This window comes from Lichenostomus cassidix, chromosome 6 (assembly GCF_008360975.1).
Source record: "Lichenostomus cassidix isolate B80296 chromosome 6, HeHo_3.0, whole genome shotgun sequence".
Lineage (NCBI taxonomy): Eukaryota > Metazoa > Chordata > Aves > Passeriformes > Meliphagidae > Lichenostomus > Lichenostomus cassidix.
This window is the reverse complement of record NC_139487.1, coordinates 23,941,663-23,958,383: the sequence shown is the minus strand read 5'-3', so window position 1 is coordinate 23,958,383 and position 16,721 is coordinate 23,941,663. Positions and strand designations below refer to the sequence as shown.

Genomic DNA, 16,721 nt, shown 5'->3' with positions numbered 1-16,721 from the left:
CTTTCCCAGCAACATCACTCATTATTACTGTGTGTAAGGCAGCAATGCCTGGGAGCTGGAGGGGAACAGGCTCTCACTGAAGAGATGCCATACAAACATCAAGAGCAGGATGAAGCCTGCACAGAAGCAGCAATGGTCAGGGGAGAGCAACATTTTAGCTCAGCTCATCAGAGGGACCACTGTTAATGATTCACCCCGCTGTGCTTTTGGAAATGTTGCTTGTAGAAAGGTTAAAAAAAAAAAGGGGGGTGGAGGAAAGGCATAAGACGCTACAGAGATTAAAGAGAAAATGTATCAGTTCTGGGTATTTTTCCCTGTCTTACTAATGGTTTTGTTAGATCTGCCTTGTCCAGTGACCTGAAATACTTCAAACTTAGATTTATGCTCGTCCTTAACTACTTTAAATATACATGTGAAGTAGCTTATTAATAAGCTTTTTTTCCAAGGTAGTATCAGTTTTGTTCTTCACACCAGATATGTGAAAATCTTAGAGCATTAATCTTCTTTTGCTCCACATTATCCCGCTGAATTCTCTGTGTTAAAGATTAACTTCTACCCACCTAACTCCAGAGAGACTGAAAATAAACACTAGTCTTAATGCTTTCTGACAGAGCTCCTAAAGAATTAACAGATAGCCATTATCATACTAGCCCATAGAAAACCCTAATCACAAAGTTTGCCTAATTTGTGGGAAGAGTATTTCATTTTGTTTTCCATCCCCAGCTCTTACAGAAGGACATGAATTGTGTGTGGGAACAGGTAACTGTCCATATTCCAGGTAAGAGCAGTGTTTTGATAACCCGTGATAACATTTTAATGAAACTAACTGTTTTTGCAGAGCTGTGCAAGCATGTAATCAGATCTTTCTAATGAGCCTGGCTTTCACTTACTCTTCGAGGTAGAGGTAACCATTCTCCTGTGCCAGCCTCCTCGCATGCACCTGGGAATCCTTGGCTGTGGTGCCATAGGATATAACCATGGCTCCGTACTCGCGGCACATTTTCACCCTGGCCGGAGCCGTGCTGGTTGACATAATGACAAACACGGGGATCCGGAGCTCTGAGGCGTGGTAAGCAACAGCCATGGAAAAGTTACTGTCCGAAGCCACGATCACCCCTTTTCTTTGCTGGTCCTAAAAAACAGGGTTGCTTTATTGCACATTATATAGTGTCACATAGTTGTCCCATATGATCCTGGATCATTCTAAGGATCTGACTTCCTTTTTTCCTTTTTACCAGCTGATTGAATCATGACATTATGGTACAACATACACATCTCTAGATCTCAGGATTTACACACAAAGCTAAAACAGCACAAGATCAATCCCTGTGCCTGTGCTCCTCTGGGTTCAATTCTTGTTCCATTGGAAAGAGCTGCAAAACTCCAGCTGATCACAGAAGAGCTAATATCTGGTCCCTCAGAGCTGATATCTCTGCTCTGCCTGCATGAAATTATTTCATTTTAGGCTTCCTTTTAATAGAAGATTTAATTTATGTCATTAGGAAAAGCAGGAATAACCACTGCTCTGGGCTGCTGTCTCATGCCTATTATAGTAATTATTGCTGCAGAGACTCAATAACCTCCTATGACAAATGATAAACAAGCTATTCCTGTAAGAATACTGAAATTCATTACAAAATCAATTGGTGATCGAGATCCTTGTCATCACTCATTGTAACTCAATTTCATCATCACTCATGAGTTTGGTAGTTTCAACATATCAGAACCACAGTACATATAAAAACACTTGCATCTAAATGCCACAGGAAAATTCTGACATTTCCATTTTGCAAGCTTTTGTTTCAAACATTTTTAAGAGTTTCACCAGCAGGTCAGCCAATTGGAAATAAAGTAGTATTTTACATTTAGACCTGTATTCACATCCTGTGTTCAGTACAATGGTTCTAAAGACAAGAAACACTGTGATTCCATGGAGATTAGAGTGAATTTATCTTCAACTCTGCTGCATTTTTCTGAAGCAGAACTAATCTAGTCCTTAGTGAACATTGACATTTTGCTATACCTGAGGCAATGACATCAGAAGGTAAAGTACACCTCGTTCCTTCACAGATCCTGTGTACTGGAGGAACTCCTTCTTCAGATAGATGTCCATTCCAAACTGCTTGGATAGCCTAGAATACTGGAGTAGATAAATGATATTATGGCAATATATCTACTATTAAGAAAAATCTTCCACACCCCATCAGCTGCCTGTTGAGGCATGAATTCCACTGCTATTCATGAGCTCTAAAAAGTAAAATTCATCTTCTATTTCTTTATAAATACACGACAGTCTGTTGTTACCTACCAGATTCTTCTGGTTTATTGAAGTCATTTTTAAACTCACAGCAGAGAAATATGGACAATATGCCATTAAGAATTCTTAAAATAGCACTTGTTTGGGTCTTACTGCTCAAATACAGGCATTAAAAGTAATATTTTCAATTGTCTCAAAACCTGTGCTTCCAGCACTTGCCAGAACTGGATATTGAATACCCAAAAAATAAGGTCATCATGTAATAGATAAAAAAGCCATCAGAAAATTCCTCCTTGAGCTCCATTATGGCTCTGTTATGGTTTCTGCTGCTGATTCACTACTGAATGTTATTTTGCATCCTAAGGCCAGTACACCATTAGTAAAGACATTTCTTACTCAAAAAATGATGGAAATAATAAAAAACTATTTCCCAGGACTGCAAGTGTAAGCAGCAGCTGTTTGGAAAAGCTTAGTGTTTGGAATAGAGAGGATGCCTGAGCAGAGGGAAATTAGCAAGCACATAATATGTGATTCAGTGCCCAAGTACATGATTTCAAAATTTTTTAATGGCAAATATTTGTTAGGTTTTATAATAAGACACTCCCAGCATGCAGCAACATATTAATTCCCTATTACCATATTCACTTAACCAAGTGTTTTACACAAGATAACTTATGAAACAGAGCTGCAGTAAGCCTGTGGATGCCACTCTCCAGGCTTACTGCAGCTCTATTTCAGAATTGGCTCCATTTCCTCTATTGGCTGCCAAAGCAAATGAGGCCCTGGCGATTTAGGGGCTCAAGTCCTTATTTAAGATAAGTCACAAAGAGAGACAGATTAAAAAAACAGTATGACAAAATATTTATCTCAAGCAATATCTGGCGGTGTCACAGATATAATGTATAGTGGACACTGTAATATGTACTGACACGTTTTTCAGACGGTGGGACTTTCCAAGTGAATTTAAATAAATCAAATATATCTGAAACAGACACTTACTTTAAAGTACACAGTTAAACTACATGTTTCAGGTGAATGTTTCAAGGCTTTTTAGTGGATTTACAAGTATGTTAAGTTCCTCACCCATAGGTGGGGCCAGATTCTCTATTTTGCTTCTGAAAATCCTGACTTAAGAGCTACCACTTGCTGCTCCTTTGCAAATCTGGCTGCAGAACTGAAACAATGGAAAGTGCTTAGTACACTAATAGGATAATAGTTTATATCCTAAACATCCTAATCTATGGAGAATGCCTGTGCAAAATAGAACAAGAACACTATACAAGAAACACTACTAGCTCTTCACAAACAATACTTGTTTTTGCAGAGAATTTTGGATTCTAGAGTGAACAAACAGAAAAAGGATTTAAGGGGATGAATCCCGTGAATAATAAAGTTGCTAAGTCTCTTACATTTAAAAATCTGTCCTTAAGTCACTCTTCACCACAGGGGTGCTGTACTTGAGATTGATACTTTTCTTTCATTTTGAAACTCAATATGTTAATTATTTAGGTTATTCTTGTCTGCTTCCCTTAACTGAGGCTTTTATCATATAGCCTGAATATAGCAACTGCTTCTAGCAAAGCAGGTGTCAGTGCTATTTTCAGCTGTTCTGACCTGATGTGTGACCTTGTAAGACTCATTGAACCAGCCTGAAAGATTTTCCTTTAGTCACTGTGATCTAATCTGAGGACTACAGATACTGCATCTAATGTACAACACACAGCACAGGCTCCCTCTGGCACCCACAAAGCTAACACAAACCACCTTTACAGCTCCTTCATCAGTAGCCAAACCAGGTGTCCAATTTAATGCCAATTCCTTGTTTTCTTATGCTCTCTGCCTCTTTGACATGTTACAACTCATTCATGATGCCATATCTCAGCTCCAAGGCAAACTCCTGCCTGAGGAACCAGGATCTCCATCCATGGTCTTACTTGCAAACTATGAATCACCCTGCAAAGTGTTTCTCCCTTTAGTTAACTGAATGGATTATAGTCATGCTCACTTTTTTAATCTAAACAGATGTCCTTGAAATGGGCTCCTACCTCTCAATGATGAGTTAAAATAAAGGTTATCTGTGTTTTTCTTGACACCATTCTGTGTTTTTGAATCAATGCATGAAATGCACTAATGACTTCTTCAGGAACATTACTTTGAATAACAACAGTCATAGGCTATTTTCACACTAGAACATACAGGTTCTTTTACAGATACAGGTTTTCTACCATTCAGCTAATTTTAAAAGCATAGTCTGTAGAAAGAGATTAAAGCAAGTGAGACATTTAGCCTGACACAGTAAATGCAGAAAGGGGATACAACTGGGTTGCATAAATCTGCCAGGGACACCCAGCAGAAAGGAACTATTTAAGCTGAGGGGTGTCATACTTTTACCTCAGCTGGCAACTAAACATCATCCTGCCACTTGCTCATTTCCCTCTCCTCTGGGGGAGATGAGAAATGCAAGGGTAAAAGTGAGAAATGTCATGGGTTGAGATAAGAAGAGTTAATAATAATAATAAACAAAATAATAACAACAATGTAATTAAAAGGAAAACAATGAAGAGAGATAAATAAGACTCAAGAAAGACAATTTATGTAATTGAAAACAATTGCTCACCACCAACCAGCTGATGAGCAGCCAGATGCTGAGCCACAGGCCCCCCAGACGACTTTGCCCCTAATTTTATTGCTAAGCAAGGTATCATATGGTATAGGATGCCCCTTGAGTCAGTTGGGGTCAGCAGCTCCCCTCCCAACTCCTTGTACATACCCAGTCTTCTCTCTGGTGGGGTGGAGTGGGGAACAGAAAAGGCCTTGACTCTGTGTAAGAGCTGCTCAGCAGTAACAAAAACATCTCTGTATTATCAACAATATTTTCATCACAAATCCAAAACACAGCCCCATACCAGCTACTAGAAAGAAAATTAACTCTACCCTAGTCAAAACATCCCTGCATTCCAACCAAATTTTTGAGCCACCTTACAGCCCCAAACTCTCTTTTACCACATCTTTTGACATAAGACACACTTCTTCAGTAATATGCTACAAAAAGCACAGTTATCCTTATTTTAGGAATTCTAGGCTAAAAAAACCCCACACTGGAAGTAGTTATGATGTCTCTGGATCAGCAGGCATCTGCTGAGGACAACTGCTGCACCTGGAGGGCCCAACCACTTCACTCCAGGGACTGCTAACCCCAAGCAGGGACTGCCATTGCAAGGTCCTTTCCCTGTGCATGCCTGAAAAACAATCCACAGGAATTCACTGAGGGCGCTATTTGGGGCTGCTGCCAGGAACTGCCATTTTGCAAAGACATTATTTTCACCCACCAAAAGGAAAAGAGGAGATTAGCCACAGAGTGCTCAAAGTAGCCTTCTTGAAGAGCTCCCAACAGTAGACACACACTATGAAAAAGTGTGGAAATAGAGTACAGCTTGCCACTGTACTTCTCTTTTGATTTAGCAGATGCTTGTACATTGGTGGGAGTGCCTCAGTCATTTCTATACCTAGACTGATCGACATGAGCACATGTTTTTGCACGTGAGGGTCTCTCTTAACATCCTTATTTTGCTGAAGACATGTAGCAAGAACACCTGGTTACAGAACATATCCAGCCCTTCCTGGTTGGTCTGACTGAGAAGGGAAATCTGTACCTTCTAAGTCTCCAAATATGAGGGCTGGTTCCAAACCATACCCTCCCACAAGAGTGCTTACCCAAACACTGCTAGTCTGCCACCTCCAACTCAGGCTCCTTATAGCAGGAGTTTTTCACTGGGACCATAACACCACAGTGCATTAAGTCTATGCCTAATGTGGTTTATCCTTTGTTTACAGGTCACTGCAATCATTGAGGATTTAGGTTAGTGTAAACAAGTAGGAAGAAAATTATTATTGACAGTTAAATACAAATAATAGAACATGAGTCTTACACAGATCTATCTGCTGCAATTCACACATACTCTTCCTTCATTTCTGATGAACTTTCATAAGGAAAAAGAAAAGAAACATTGAGAGAATGTAAAACCATAAAGAGTCCCTACCATGCAGGGGGTTTTTTGAACACCATACTGGATTTTGAAGGCTGCTGCACTAATGTCTTCAAATCGAATCAGCTTATTACAGCTTGCCAGGCTGGTCCTACTGCTTGGCTGAGGGAGGCAGGAAAGTGCATCCCTAAGTAACTCCTCATTTCGGCTCACTATCTTCATTTCCCAGGTCTTCACATCACCATTCAGGTAATCCTCCTCACCAAAATCCTTCAGTCTCTCGGGGTTGATAGAGGGTGGCTTCTGCCCAATAAGGCCATTTCTTATGGGCACATCCTTACAGCAGTGAAGATCACAAAGTGCTGGGATATCTTGTTTCTTTATTTTATTGTCATCCCTGAAAACAAATAAAAGAAACTTGTTAGAAAAGCTTGGATGATTAAAAGCTTGACATTTAGCATTTAAGAAGGATGCACATCTCAGCTGCTCTTTGCAAGCCTTGAACAGGCAGATTGAGTTACTACTGTCATATTACCTATCTGTAGGTGCACTGAAAGCTACTGTAACCTTCCAGCTGTTAGAAAAGCCACAAATAACCTGACGTGGACAAACTTGGAAACTGTCCTACCCAAGAAAATAAGAAATATGTAATTTGTGTTGTCTGGACAGCCAGACTTTCCTTAGTACTCAGTATTCAACCAGAAATTATCCTTATTTAGTGCTTCCAAAACTTTTGGAATAACTGGAATTGTATTTTCTTTATGCAATTCTATCTTTTTCAAAAAAAGGTAAGTATCTACTGCAGACCATTCCCATAAACTATTAATAGGAGTAACAAATGTCACTACATTGCACACAAGAGGTCTGCTCTCTGCCCTTGCATACTTGCAAAGCATACTCTTGACAGCCATCAACTGCCTCATGACAGGAAGGAAATTACTTTGATAAGGGACAACAATTATATCCTCCTACAGAGCTAAAGAATTAGGTCTCCTGATCTAACATTAGAGTTAGCATTTCATCGGTAAATACATGTGCAGATATGACAGAAATGTGGTGGCACAAAAACCATCTTCCCCAAGGAACTTAGGAGAGACAACACAGCTACAAAAATTTGCCATTTTTCCTACCTTCAACTGCCTGACTCTATGCTCCACATCACTCAGTTCACAAGGAACAATGTACTGTAGTGAAGGATTTTGCACTCCTATTAATAGATAAATACAAAACTTCTCAGAATTCTTGGAATTTAGAGAGTATTATGGGGGCAAAGGAGCATTAAGCAGAAGACCAGTGATTTGGAAAAGAGCTGATATCACCCCTGGTCTGTGGCTATGATTATACAGACAGTATAAGCTCCTCCACATGACTCACTATTAATCTATTTCACAGAAATAGTTTTCTAAAAACAAACATGTTAAATTATGTCAGAGATTTCAGCATTATCTCCAACAAAAAATATTTATCTTTTTCCTAAAATAATTTGGGTCTAAGTTATGCAGTTATTCATCAGCAGGGCTGGCTAAAGCACATGTTTAACAGCAGTGATCAGCACTGTAATATGCTTTGTAATAATTTCCAAAAAGAATTTTTAAATATTTAGAAACATCTGGTTTTTGAGTAATTGCCCCAGTTTGGGAAGCATCATCAATTTCCTTAATGGTATCAATAATCTGTGCCAGTAGCTCTGCTCCCTACTACATTTCCAATTTTTCCACTGAGGAATTCACATAACAATGTGGGCACCATAAAATGTTTTATTATTAGAATCAAGCAATATACCAGTAACATCAATCATTCTGTATATCTTCACAGGAGACAATTTTTGTAGCAAGGTCTTCTCTCTCCAAAATTAATGAGAACATTAATTTTCTAAGATAAATAAGTACAATATATACACACTTGAAACCTGTTTATGTTGAAGCTTGTGATTTAAAATACTTTCCCAACACTGTATCTTAAAGCTGATACAGTCTCACAGCAGGTATTCTGCTTTCAAATCAAATAAACTTATCAAATAGCTCTATTCTATACTTTTCTGCATTTCTGCTCCATTGGGGTTAGACAGCTGGAACACTTCACAAAGATGCTAAACTTCCAGTATTAGTTTGGTTGCACATTAGTCTGCTTAATGCAAAGCTGCGAACCAGATCAGACTGCCTCCCTGTGAACTTGTCAGAGCACAGCCCCCAGCAAAAACAAAACCAGCAGCATCTAAGAGGCTGTTAGAGTTCATTCTGTACCAATCCCTTCTGAAAAAATACCTTCCATATCACAGATGTCCATAACCACTCCAAAAGGAAGAACAGATATGTCTTATTTCTGAACATACTATCTAAAATGTTTAGCAAGCATTAGCAATGAATTATATTTCTTACACTGGAAGTGGGTTAAAAGGGTATATGTTGCGCAAAAAAAATAGGCAGATCAAAAATTTGTAATTTTTTTGGGTCAAATTGTTTAGCTGACTGGAATTTGAGATGGAAGAAAAATTTTCATTTTTCATTGCATCTGTTGCAATCAACTACAAGAAGTCCATAAAAAAACCCAGCCAAAGATGACCACAAGAAGTTTATTGATGAAGCAGGATTCTGTAAGAAAGTGCAAGTGCATGGTAAAGCCTCACCACACTAATGCCATCAAATATTTGCATCTGCAAACAGAAAGACCGAAAGGGTATATTGATTTTTTTCCCTAGTCTTAGGTTTCCCTTTTTTTGGCAGGAAAAAAAAGGAGAGAAGTAAATCAGATTCTCAGTCCTTGATCTGCAGCACCACTCTCATGAGCAGTGAATATCTGCTCAGGACCCTGATGGAGACAACACCTTGGGATCATTGGAAAAGAGGGAAAAAAGTTAAATAGCTGTAAAATACATATATGCTTTTCAAGCATGATCTGGGTTTAAAGCACATTTTAAATACTACCATCTCAATACTTGATATGAAAACTAACATACATTTGCATCTGAAAGGTCTGCAGCCTCTTCACCAAGGGGATATCATCATTCTATTGTATATATATACATACTGTATGTATTTATTTCAGAATAATTTCAATTCTCCTTCTACAGCCACGTTTCATTTACATTAGCAAATGACATTTTCCCATATTGAGCCCACCTGGGTGTGCCACAGACCGTCCTGGAGCTCTCAAACTCCCAAGCTAAACAGTGGGCTGAGGTTTGATCACATATCACAAATGGGCAACTAACGACCCTGTTGGGCCAAAAGTATTTCTTGCCTCAAAAGCATTCCACATGCTTGGCAGAGATCTGTAAGGATTTCTTTTGCAGGAACAGCCAAAGCAGGCAGCAAAGCATGCAAGTGCTCACAAAAACACAGCAACGTGACTTCTCATGCACAGTAACAAAATACAGTCCCTATTCCACCAATCATGTCCACCAGATGAAGATCTGAGCCAATATAAATACAAACCCCAGGATTATAAAACACTGTTCTTTTCAAATGGAGCTTCTCCTTTTTTGGAGTTTTTAAAAAGTTTTCATTAAAAGGTCTGTTTATTTCCAGCCATAAAACAAATACCCAGCTGGCAAGCTTTGTTATATGGTTATAAATTACAGCATTTTACCTTTAAAGGGATTAGTAAAAGCAAACATGAAAATACAGTTTATAAACCTACTTTTTCAAGAACAGCTGCTCAGCATAACTGGAAAAAAAAAAAAAAAGAGAAGATCCGTATGCAGACATTCCATAAATAATTAAGGCATGGGGGAAAAAAATTGTTTAAGCAAATAGCTTTACATATTTTAAAATCTCAAAGTCAATGCAAAGACAGTGTATACTGAAACGCACTCCTAGGATAACAAAAGGCAACAACTTGGAATGAATAATTTTTCTATTTCTAGTTTGGTTTTTTGAACATTCTGATTATTTTCATCAAGTTAAACAGCACAAGGGAAACAAATTCTCAGAAATAATAATATTAACAAACTGAGAAAATATAAAAACCATCAAAAATAATTTGGGGAAGATAAAAAGCAGTAATGCATACTATACCTAAAGACTACAACTGTTGCTTTCGTTAGACAGAGAAAGAAATGTCCAAGCAGTTATCCTGCCATGATGGACACATCCCCATCAGGTGAAGCCCATGTAGATTGCCTCCCTTAGGATCCACGAAACACACTAAACAGATTAAACTGATGCACTGGATCTCCTCAGCTCCTAAAACTGAGGAAGCAAAATCTGCAAAACCATGGATGTCCAGGGAATAGCAAATTGTGAAAGAATAGTCATTTTACCCAGTATAAATGTTGGGGCAGATCATGTAGCAGGTAGAAAATTTAAAGGTTGTCTTCTTAGAGAAAATAATTAGCTGGCAGAACTCATTGCCAGAGTAGTCTATGAAGAACAAGAATTTAAACAGTCTCCTAAAAAAATTGCTCAACTAGATGGAAGTAGTGACCAGTACACACATCATTCAATAATTAATCTTTGATTCAGGAAGCCCCTGAGCACTTACTTGGCAAACTCCATGAAAGCATGTGAGAGAAAGTATCTTAGGTGGCTTTTATTTTTCTCCCAGCTCCTCTTACTGACCACCACCAGAGAGTGGACACAGAGGAGGACTGCTCTTTGGCCTGGCCAGTTGTTGCCATTTTGATTGCAAATGTTCCCAAAGTCAGAAGTTGGCCAATTTGGCAGTTTTTACACTTTCCGAACAAGTCACAACAATGTGTTTTGAGGCAGACATGAAGTTGGAATTTTGGAAACACATTTCCTTATTACTGTACTGCTTCACAGGTGGAAGTTCATTTATCACAAGAGGAAACAAATTTTAGTATAAGAACAAAACTCAGCACTTCTTTGTAATTTCTACAGCAACTTTTATAATCTTCATTCACAGTGATACAAATTCACTATTAAGAGGGACTGACAGAGTTGTAAAATGTGGAGATGTAAAAATTTTCTTAAGAAAGGATGCTCTTTGATGTTTGATCTTTGTATACTTTCAAGCCTAATCAACAAGAAGAGAGATTTGACCTGTGAAAGAAATAGCAGCTAACAAGCTCTAAGCAATGTCCATGTGTTAGAAAAGCAAATTATTTGTCGGTAGAATTGCCTCGGTAAGGCTTAGGGCTTGACATGCTTCAATGTTTTCAGACTTCAGAGGAGGTAAACAAAGCTTGGGGAGAAGGATGTGACACTGATAGTGGACACAAAAAAATGCAGAATTTATGGGCCCCAAGGACATTTGGCAGAATTCCCAAGATAAGGAAGAAACTAACAAAGCCAACTCAGCAACTGTGCTGAATTCAGCACTCTGGGTAAAAGGGGTTTCTGGCAGGGACAGATCACGACCACCAGCCCAAGAAACCATTGACCCAAAAGGATACTGAGCATGAGGAATAATTAGCATGAGAAACAAGAGAATCATTAACCAATAGAAGATAGGTGCTAATTGATGAGAGAACTTGTAGTAAATGAAAGCTAATTCCTTTGTTTGTTAAAATGCATAGATAGTAAAAAGCACTGATAGTTGGTGTGCTTGCATTGTGGAATACACCACACACCCAGGCTTGTTCAACTCCCAAGTATAATGCATGGCTCTCTCGAGTGTGTTATCATTGGCTTGTCGCACACCAGGTAAGGAATCTGATTTTTGTGGGCAACAACCGTATAGCACAAGTTCTGTTGAATACTTTGGTATCCTTAAAGGCCTTTGCCATGACAAGAAGCTCCAACTCCAACGCCCAGTGGCAAAATATTAAGCTTGAATATCACTTCAAACTTATATGCACATGTTCTCTACATGTGGATTTTAAATTTTGTCCTTTTTTAATGTTTTGGGTGTAGGGTTTTTTTAAGCTCATACTTATGTGCTGCCATCATCTTCAGGCTCCCTGAAGACTTAACTGGAGCACACTGACCAACAGATGCTGGTAAGATACAGTTTTAGAGCTATTTGTCATCTGCTTTCAGGTAACTAGGATCAGATCTTATGCCTGCAAGTTCAGAATACTTATTAAAGCAAAAAGTGACCCCTTTAAAGTCACTTCTGCCTCTTTCCTCAAAGTGGTGAGCAGAGATGGGTCATGTACAGAGGGCAAGGCATGGGGAGTAGCCTGCTCCAGGCAGCAGTCTGCTCAGCTTATGACTGCAATGTGACTGGGGCTGGGATCTCCTCTCATAGGAATGAGAAAGAGGCAATCCCAGGATATGACAGAGAGGGCCCTTTCCCTCATCCAAATCCCTTTTACCCAGAACCTCTCCAGCTCCATTAATCCTTCTAATTCCATGTCCCAGCACTGACCCTCCTGGATGAGCCTCCCAGACCTCTCTGATACTTTCCTCATTTGTTGCAATCCCATTTCCCAATTACTCCTAAACATTCCTGTTCCATCTCAACTCCTCTTCTACTTTTTTACCCATCCCTAAACACGTCCAAATATTGCAATAGTGGCAATTCTTTAAAGGGTCTCAGCAACTTGTGTAAGCGGGACTTTATGAAAGACAAATGGTAGAAAAATAGAAGCTTGCTGAGATAAAATCGGCAAGAAACATCATAATAGATGTCATCTTCAGAGCCAGGAATTCCAGGTTATCCACTGTATGGATTCTGAGTGCCCTGCACACCACTACAGGGTGAAAAGTAAACTCCTGCAGGCACAGGGAAGGAACACACTAGAGCTCTCTTTGAGAACACATCCAAAACATATCAAAGACAATACTGCACTCAAAAGTGACTGTCTTGAATTATCACTGTTTTGTATCATTCTAGTACTTAGAAACACCCATTCGAGACAGTATCACTCCAACTAGTGGCACATACAGGATAAAAATATAAAATGCACATCTGACATTTATATACCCAAACCCTACACAAAGTGATTGTTCCTAAATCCCACAGGAAATCACCAACACCTTCCCCCAAACAGAAAGACAAGTTCAGCAAATATTAGCTCAACTTTATTGATAGAAACTGGGACACAGACAGATCCAGTAGCTTGCCTAAGACTTCCGCAGGGCTATTTATCAGAGTGTCTTAAAGACAAAGAGATCAGGGCTTAGTAACCAGCCTGTTAAAAGGGTAAGCACTGTGACCATCCAGCACAGATAGGTACATAATAACCCAGCCTTGAGACTGAGCAGGCCTTTTTCACTTGATTCACCATACACAGGTCTGACAAACCCATGTGGTGCCACACCAGCAAAAAAGAAAGCTCAAGCTCATGCAGGAAAGAGCCAAGCTGTATTACCACCTCTGATAAAATCTCTCCTTACTTTTAGTAAGTCAGATTTAGCAGAGCCTGAGCCCAGCACTATATCTGTGTTCATCTTGGTCATAATCTATTACCATTTTTCTGCACACATTATGCACATGCAATTGCTTACTGCTGGCAATGGCAACTGGGTGTCAGCTGCTAAATAGATAACACTAGAAAAACCAATCTGAAAGCAAGAAGAACTCACAAGGCCACCCATCCACCCATCATGGAAGTGTTGAAGCAGAGGTAACCAACTGTTCCTCAAACAAACCTATCTCTCTCAAAAGTCTTTATAACACACTCACAGCAGTGAATGGCAAATGATCACTATCCAACACTTCACACAGCTTGGCAGATGAAACTCTTCAAGCAATTAAACTTTTTTCCTAAGTTGAATGTATTCTGAGTCTAGAGGTTTTCTGGTGACTACACATCTCCATAATTCACTTGTAATCAGGAACAAATAGCATGACTCAACTTAGAGGAAAGAGTGGTCCTGGGCTGAAAGGAGATTCACAGTGCACTGCAGAACACGTCACATCACAGGTGACTTTGGGCAAGCCATTTTTGCAGTGCCAAGCTGGGACATTGTCTTCCCTTTTAATAACAGCATCAGGCCCACTGAAACAATTCATTTTAAATGTTAGCAACATCTGCAACAAGGAGATGCAGGAAATGAGAATTGTCCCTTGTTTGTACCACATCTGGCAAAGCCAGAGCATGATCTCACTAGTGGTGTCCAGATAATAAAACGGAGGGAGAAAAAAAACTATGGAAAAGGTTAAGAATGAGGTTGCACAACACCACCATGCCATGTGTGTGCGCAGCCTCAGCTCATGGTACACAAGGGCTACACTAGATGACTCTTAAATTCCATCTGCACCATCCAAGACTGAAAACAGGAATTCAAGATCACCATAAGCACCATAACAAAGACAACCACAGAACTGTAATAACAGGACCTGACATGGGCTATCCCAAGATAAATTTTCAGCAGTCCATTGGCCTGTCTAGGGTTTTTTCTGATACCGTACTCATGAAGAAATAAAAAAGCTGAACTCTGTGGGCTAAAAATGTTCAAATCTCCACTTCTTCTAGTGCATAATTCCAAGAGCAACTCATACTCATAAAACCCTGGGAGATTATGGAAAATTACAAACAATTTCCTAGGTTTTGTTTAATTTCTTTAAGAAAGTAAGGAAAGGAAAAAGGTAGCATTACCTATATAGTACAGCGACTAAATAAACAACGAGGTGAAGCAAAACTCCAACTACGACACCATAAGGAGGCAGGAGGGGTCCAGGGGTTGTCATGTCCGTGGGCCTGGCCCTGGGTAGACCCCGAGGGCTGACCATGACCCCTGAGGGGGATAAAGAAGCGCTCTAGCTCTAAGTCAGACAGCAATATTCTCCAACCTTTGCCAGAAAGGGTCGTAGTCTTCATCTTCCCTGTAGCGGTCCCTGGGACTTCTGTTTTTTAACACCCTGAAGTAAATAAACTGTGCTGCAAAATTCATTGTAATTCCTGGTGCAAAGCAAAGCTGGGAGACTGCTGGCAGGGGACACACTTGCCTGTGAAAAGTGTCAGCCCTGCACTGCCTGGGTGGGAAATAGCAGGTGACGTGCTGTAAGCAGCTCTCAGCACTGGCTGGGGGGGGAAGTGCCTTTGAAAGAGCTGGCTGCTGCTATTTAAAGAGATTATTTCAGAGCCCAACCTGTCCTTGCCAATTTGAGTCAGGGCCTGGATTATGCTTGGGTGACGCTCTGTTAGCAGGACACTTGAAGCTTTAGTTACTTACTGCTTAGCTGTGGAGAATGATCCCAACCTGCCGCAGGGCCCAGGGCTGAGCAGCAGGACACTGGTAGGAAGAGCAGCAGCAAAGGGATGCCAGGTTTGGGGTGGCTGAGTCACTGCAGGGATCCTTTAAGGCAGCACCAAGGCACCCAGGTCCTTATGACTGAGGCACAGAGAAGACTGCTCAATTTGTTCAGGTCTTCTCTTGGCACAAGTCCTTGTAGCAGAAAAATACAGGTGTCTAGATCATAAAGAAAAGATCATCCAGGGGAAAGACTATAGCAACAGTTACCTATAGATAGATAGATATATGTTATATGTATCTATGGGGTTTATATATGCATGTGTATATATACATATAAACTCCATCTAAATCTTTCTTTGCCCTGAGAGAGCACTAACAAAGGCAGAGTCACAGTTCCAGATGCAGAATGGCTGTGCAGCGGGGACATGGTACCTCTCCTCTAGAATATATTTCTGATTGAGCGCAGTCTCCAGGCTGCTTGGAGATGGACCAGGTGTCCATTTCCAAGTATAAGTGGTCCCGCAGTAACCTCTGCTTTCTACTGGAATCATAGAAAATCTTGATCTCCAAGACAGAGAACAGACACATCATAAAATCTAACCCAAGCTGTGACCTAACCCTCCCCATTGGATATTGTGAGAAATACTATAAACTGATTTATATGGGAGAGTCACAATAAATGATCAAATAGTCTTTTGGGATCTCTGGGAAAGTCTGAGCTGGGCTGGTGGAGCCTTCCCTACACTGGTGTGGCAGGCAGGCCCATGTACTCTTGACTTCATCAGTACTGATGAAGCTCCAGATTCACCATTTTTTCCAGTTTCTCATACACAAACCCCTTTTATTCTTCCCTTTCCTGGTGGTGAATGTGCAGGTTGTGGTGGTGCCATGTGCTACAAGTGGCCACAGCCCAGCAGCATGCCACTCCTGCCACCAGGAGTGATGAGACAAAATGCACTCAGCTACTGCCAGCACTTGCAGCCCTGCAATCAAGTTACCTTCAGGCCAACTTCACTGGTGCCTTGAAGCGCTGAGAGAAGGGAAGTGAATTTACTAGCTTGTTCACTACACATCTGAACTGCAATGGTGGGCTGGAAATTAAACATTAAAGGGTGTCTGGGGTTCCAAACTGATGCACTCAAATCATGACATTAATTCAGCTCCTCACAAATGAGGCTCTGATCTGTGATTGATACTTGCAGATCATGCAGAATGAGTAAAAGGACTTTTGGGACCATTTGGTCAAGGAGTTGGAAAAAAATTCACCAAGATGCTGCAGGACAGAAGCACATGAAGCACTGAATTGCTATCCTAAAACACTCCCAAACAAGCAGTTCACTAGGGAAAAAGGATCTTTGGAAATTTCTACTGTAGATTTCAGCCCATGTCAAACATTCTTTCCAAGCCCTTGCCGCTTTCAAACTTGTCCAG

General features: G+C 40.2%; 1 protein-coding gene across 4 annotated transcripts in view; it reads right to left on the bottom strand.

Annotated features, from left to right (window-relative positions):
• LOC146435481 (uncharacterized) overlaps positions 1-15,090 on the bottom strand; it is a 30,819-nt gene extending 15,729 nt beyond the window's left edge. The window contains exons 1-5 of one of the 4 annotated variants that reach the window (XM_085064041.1): positions 14,887-15,090; positions 9,883-9,909; positions 6,298-6,640; positions 2,024-2,140; positions 891-1,132 (exon numbers count right to left, since the gene is read on the bottom strand). In XM_085064041.1, the coding sequence (XP_084920167.1) occupies positions 891-1,132; positions 2,024-2,140; positions 6,298-6,640; positions 9,883-9,909; positions 14,887-14,987 (830 nt within the window). In that variant the 5' untranslated portion in view covers positions 14,988-15,090. Of the gene's footprint in view, positions 1-890; positions 1,133-2,023; positions 2,141-6,297; positions 6,641-9,882; positions 9,910-14,692 lie in introns of all 4 variants that reach the window. The other 3 variants (XM_085064039.1, XM_085064042.1, XM_085064040.1) reach the window with 3 other exon arrangements.
• Between the last annotated feature and the right edge of the window lie 1,631 nt (positions 15,091-16,721).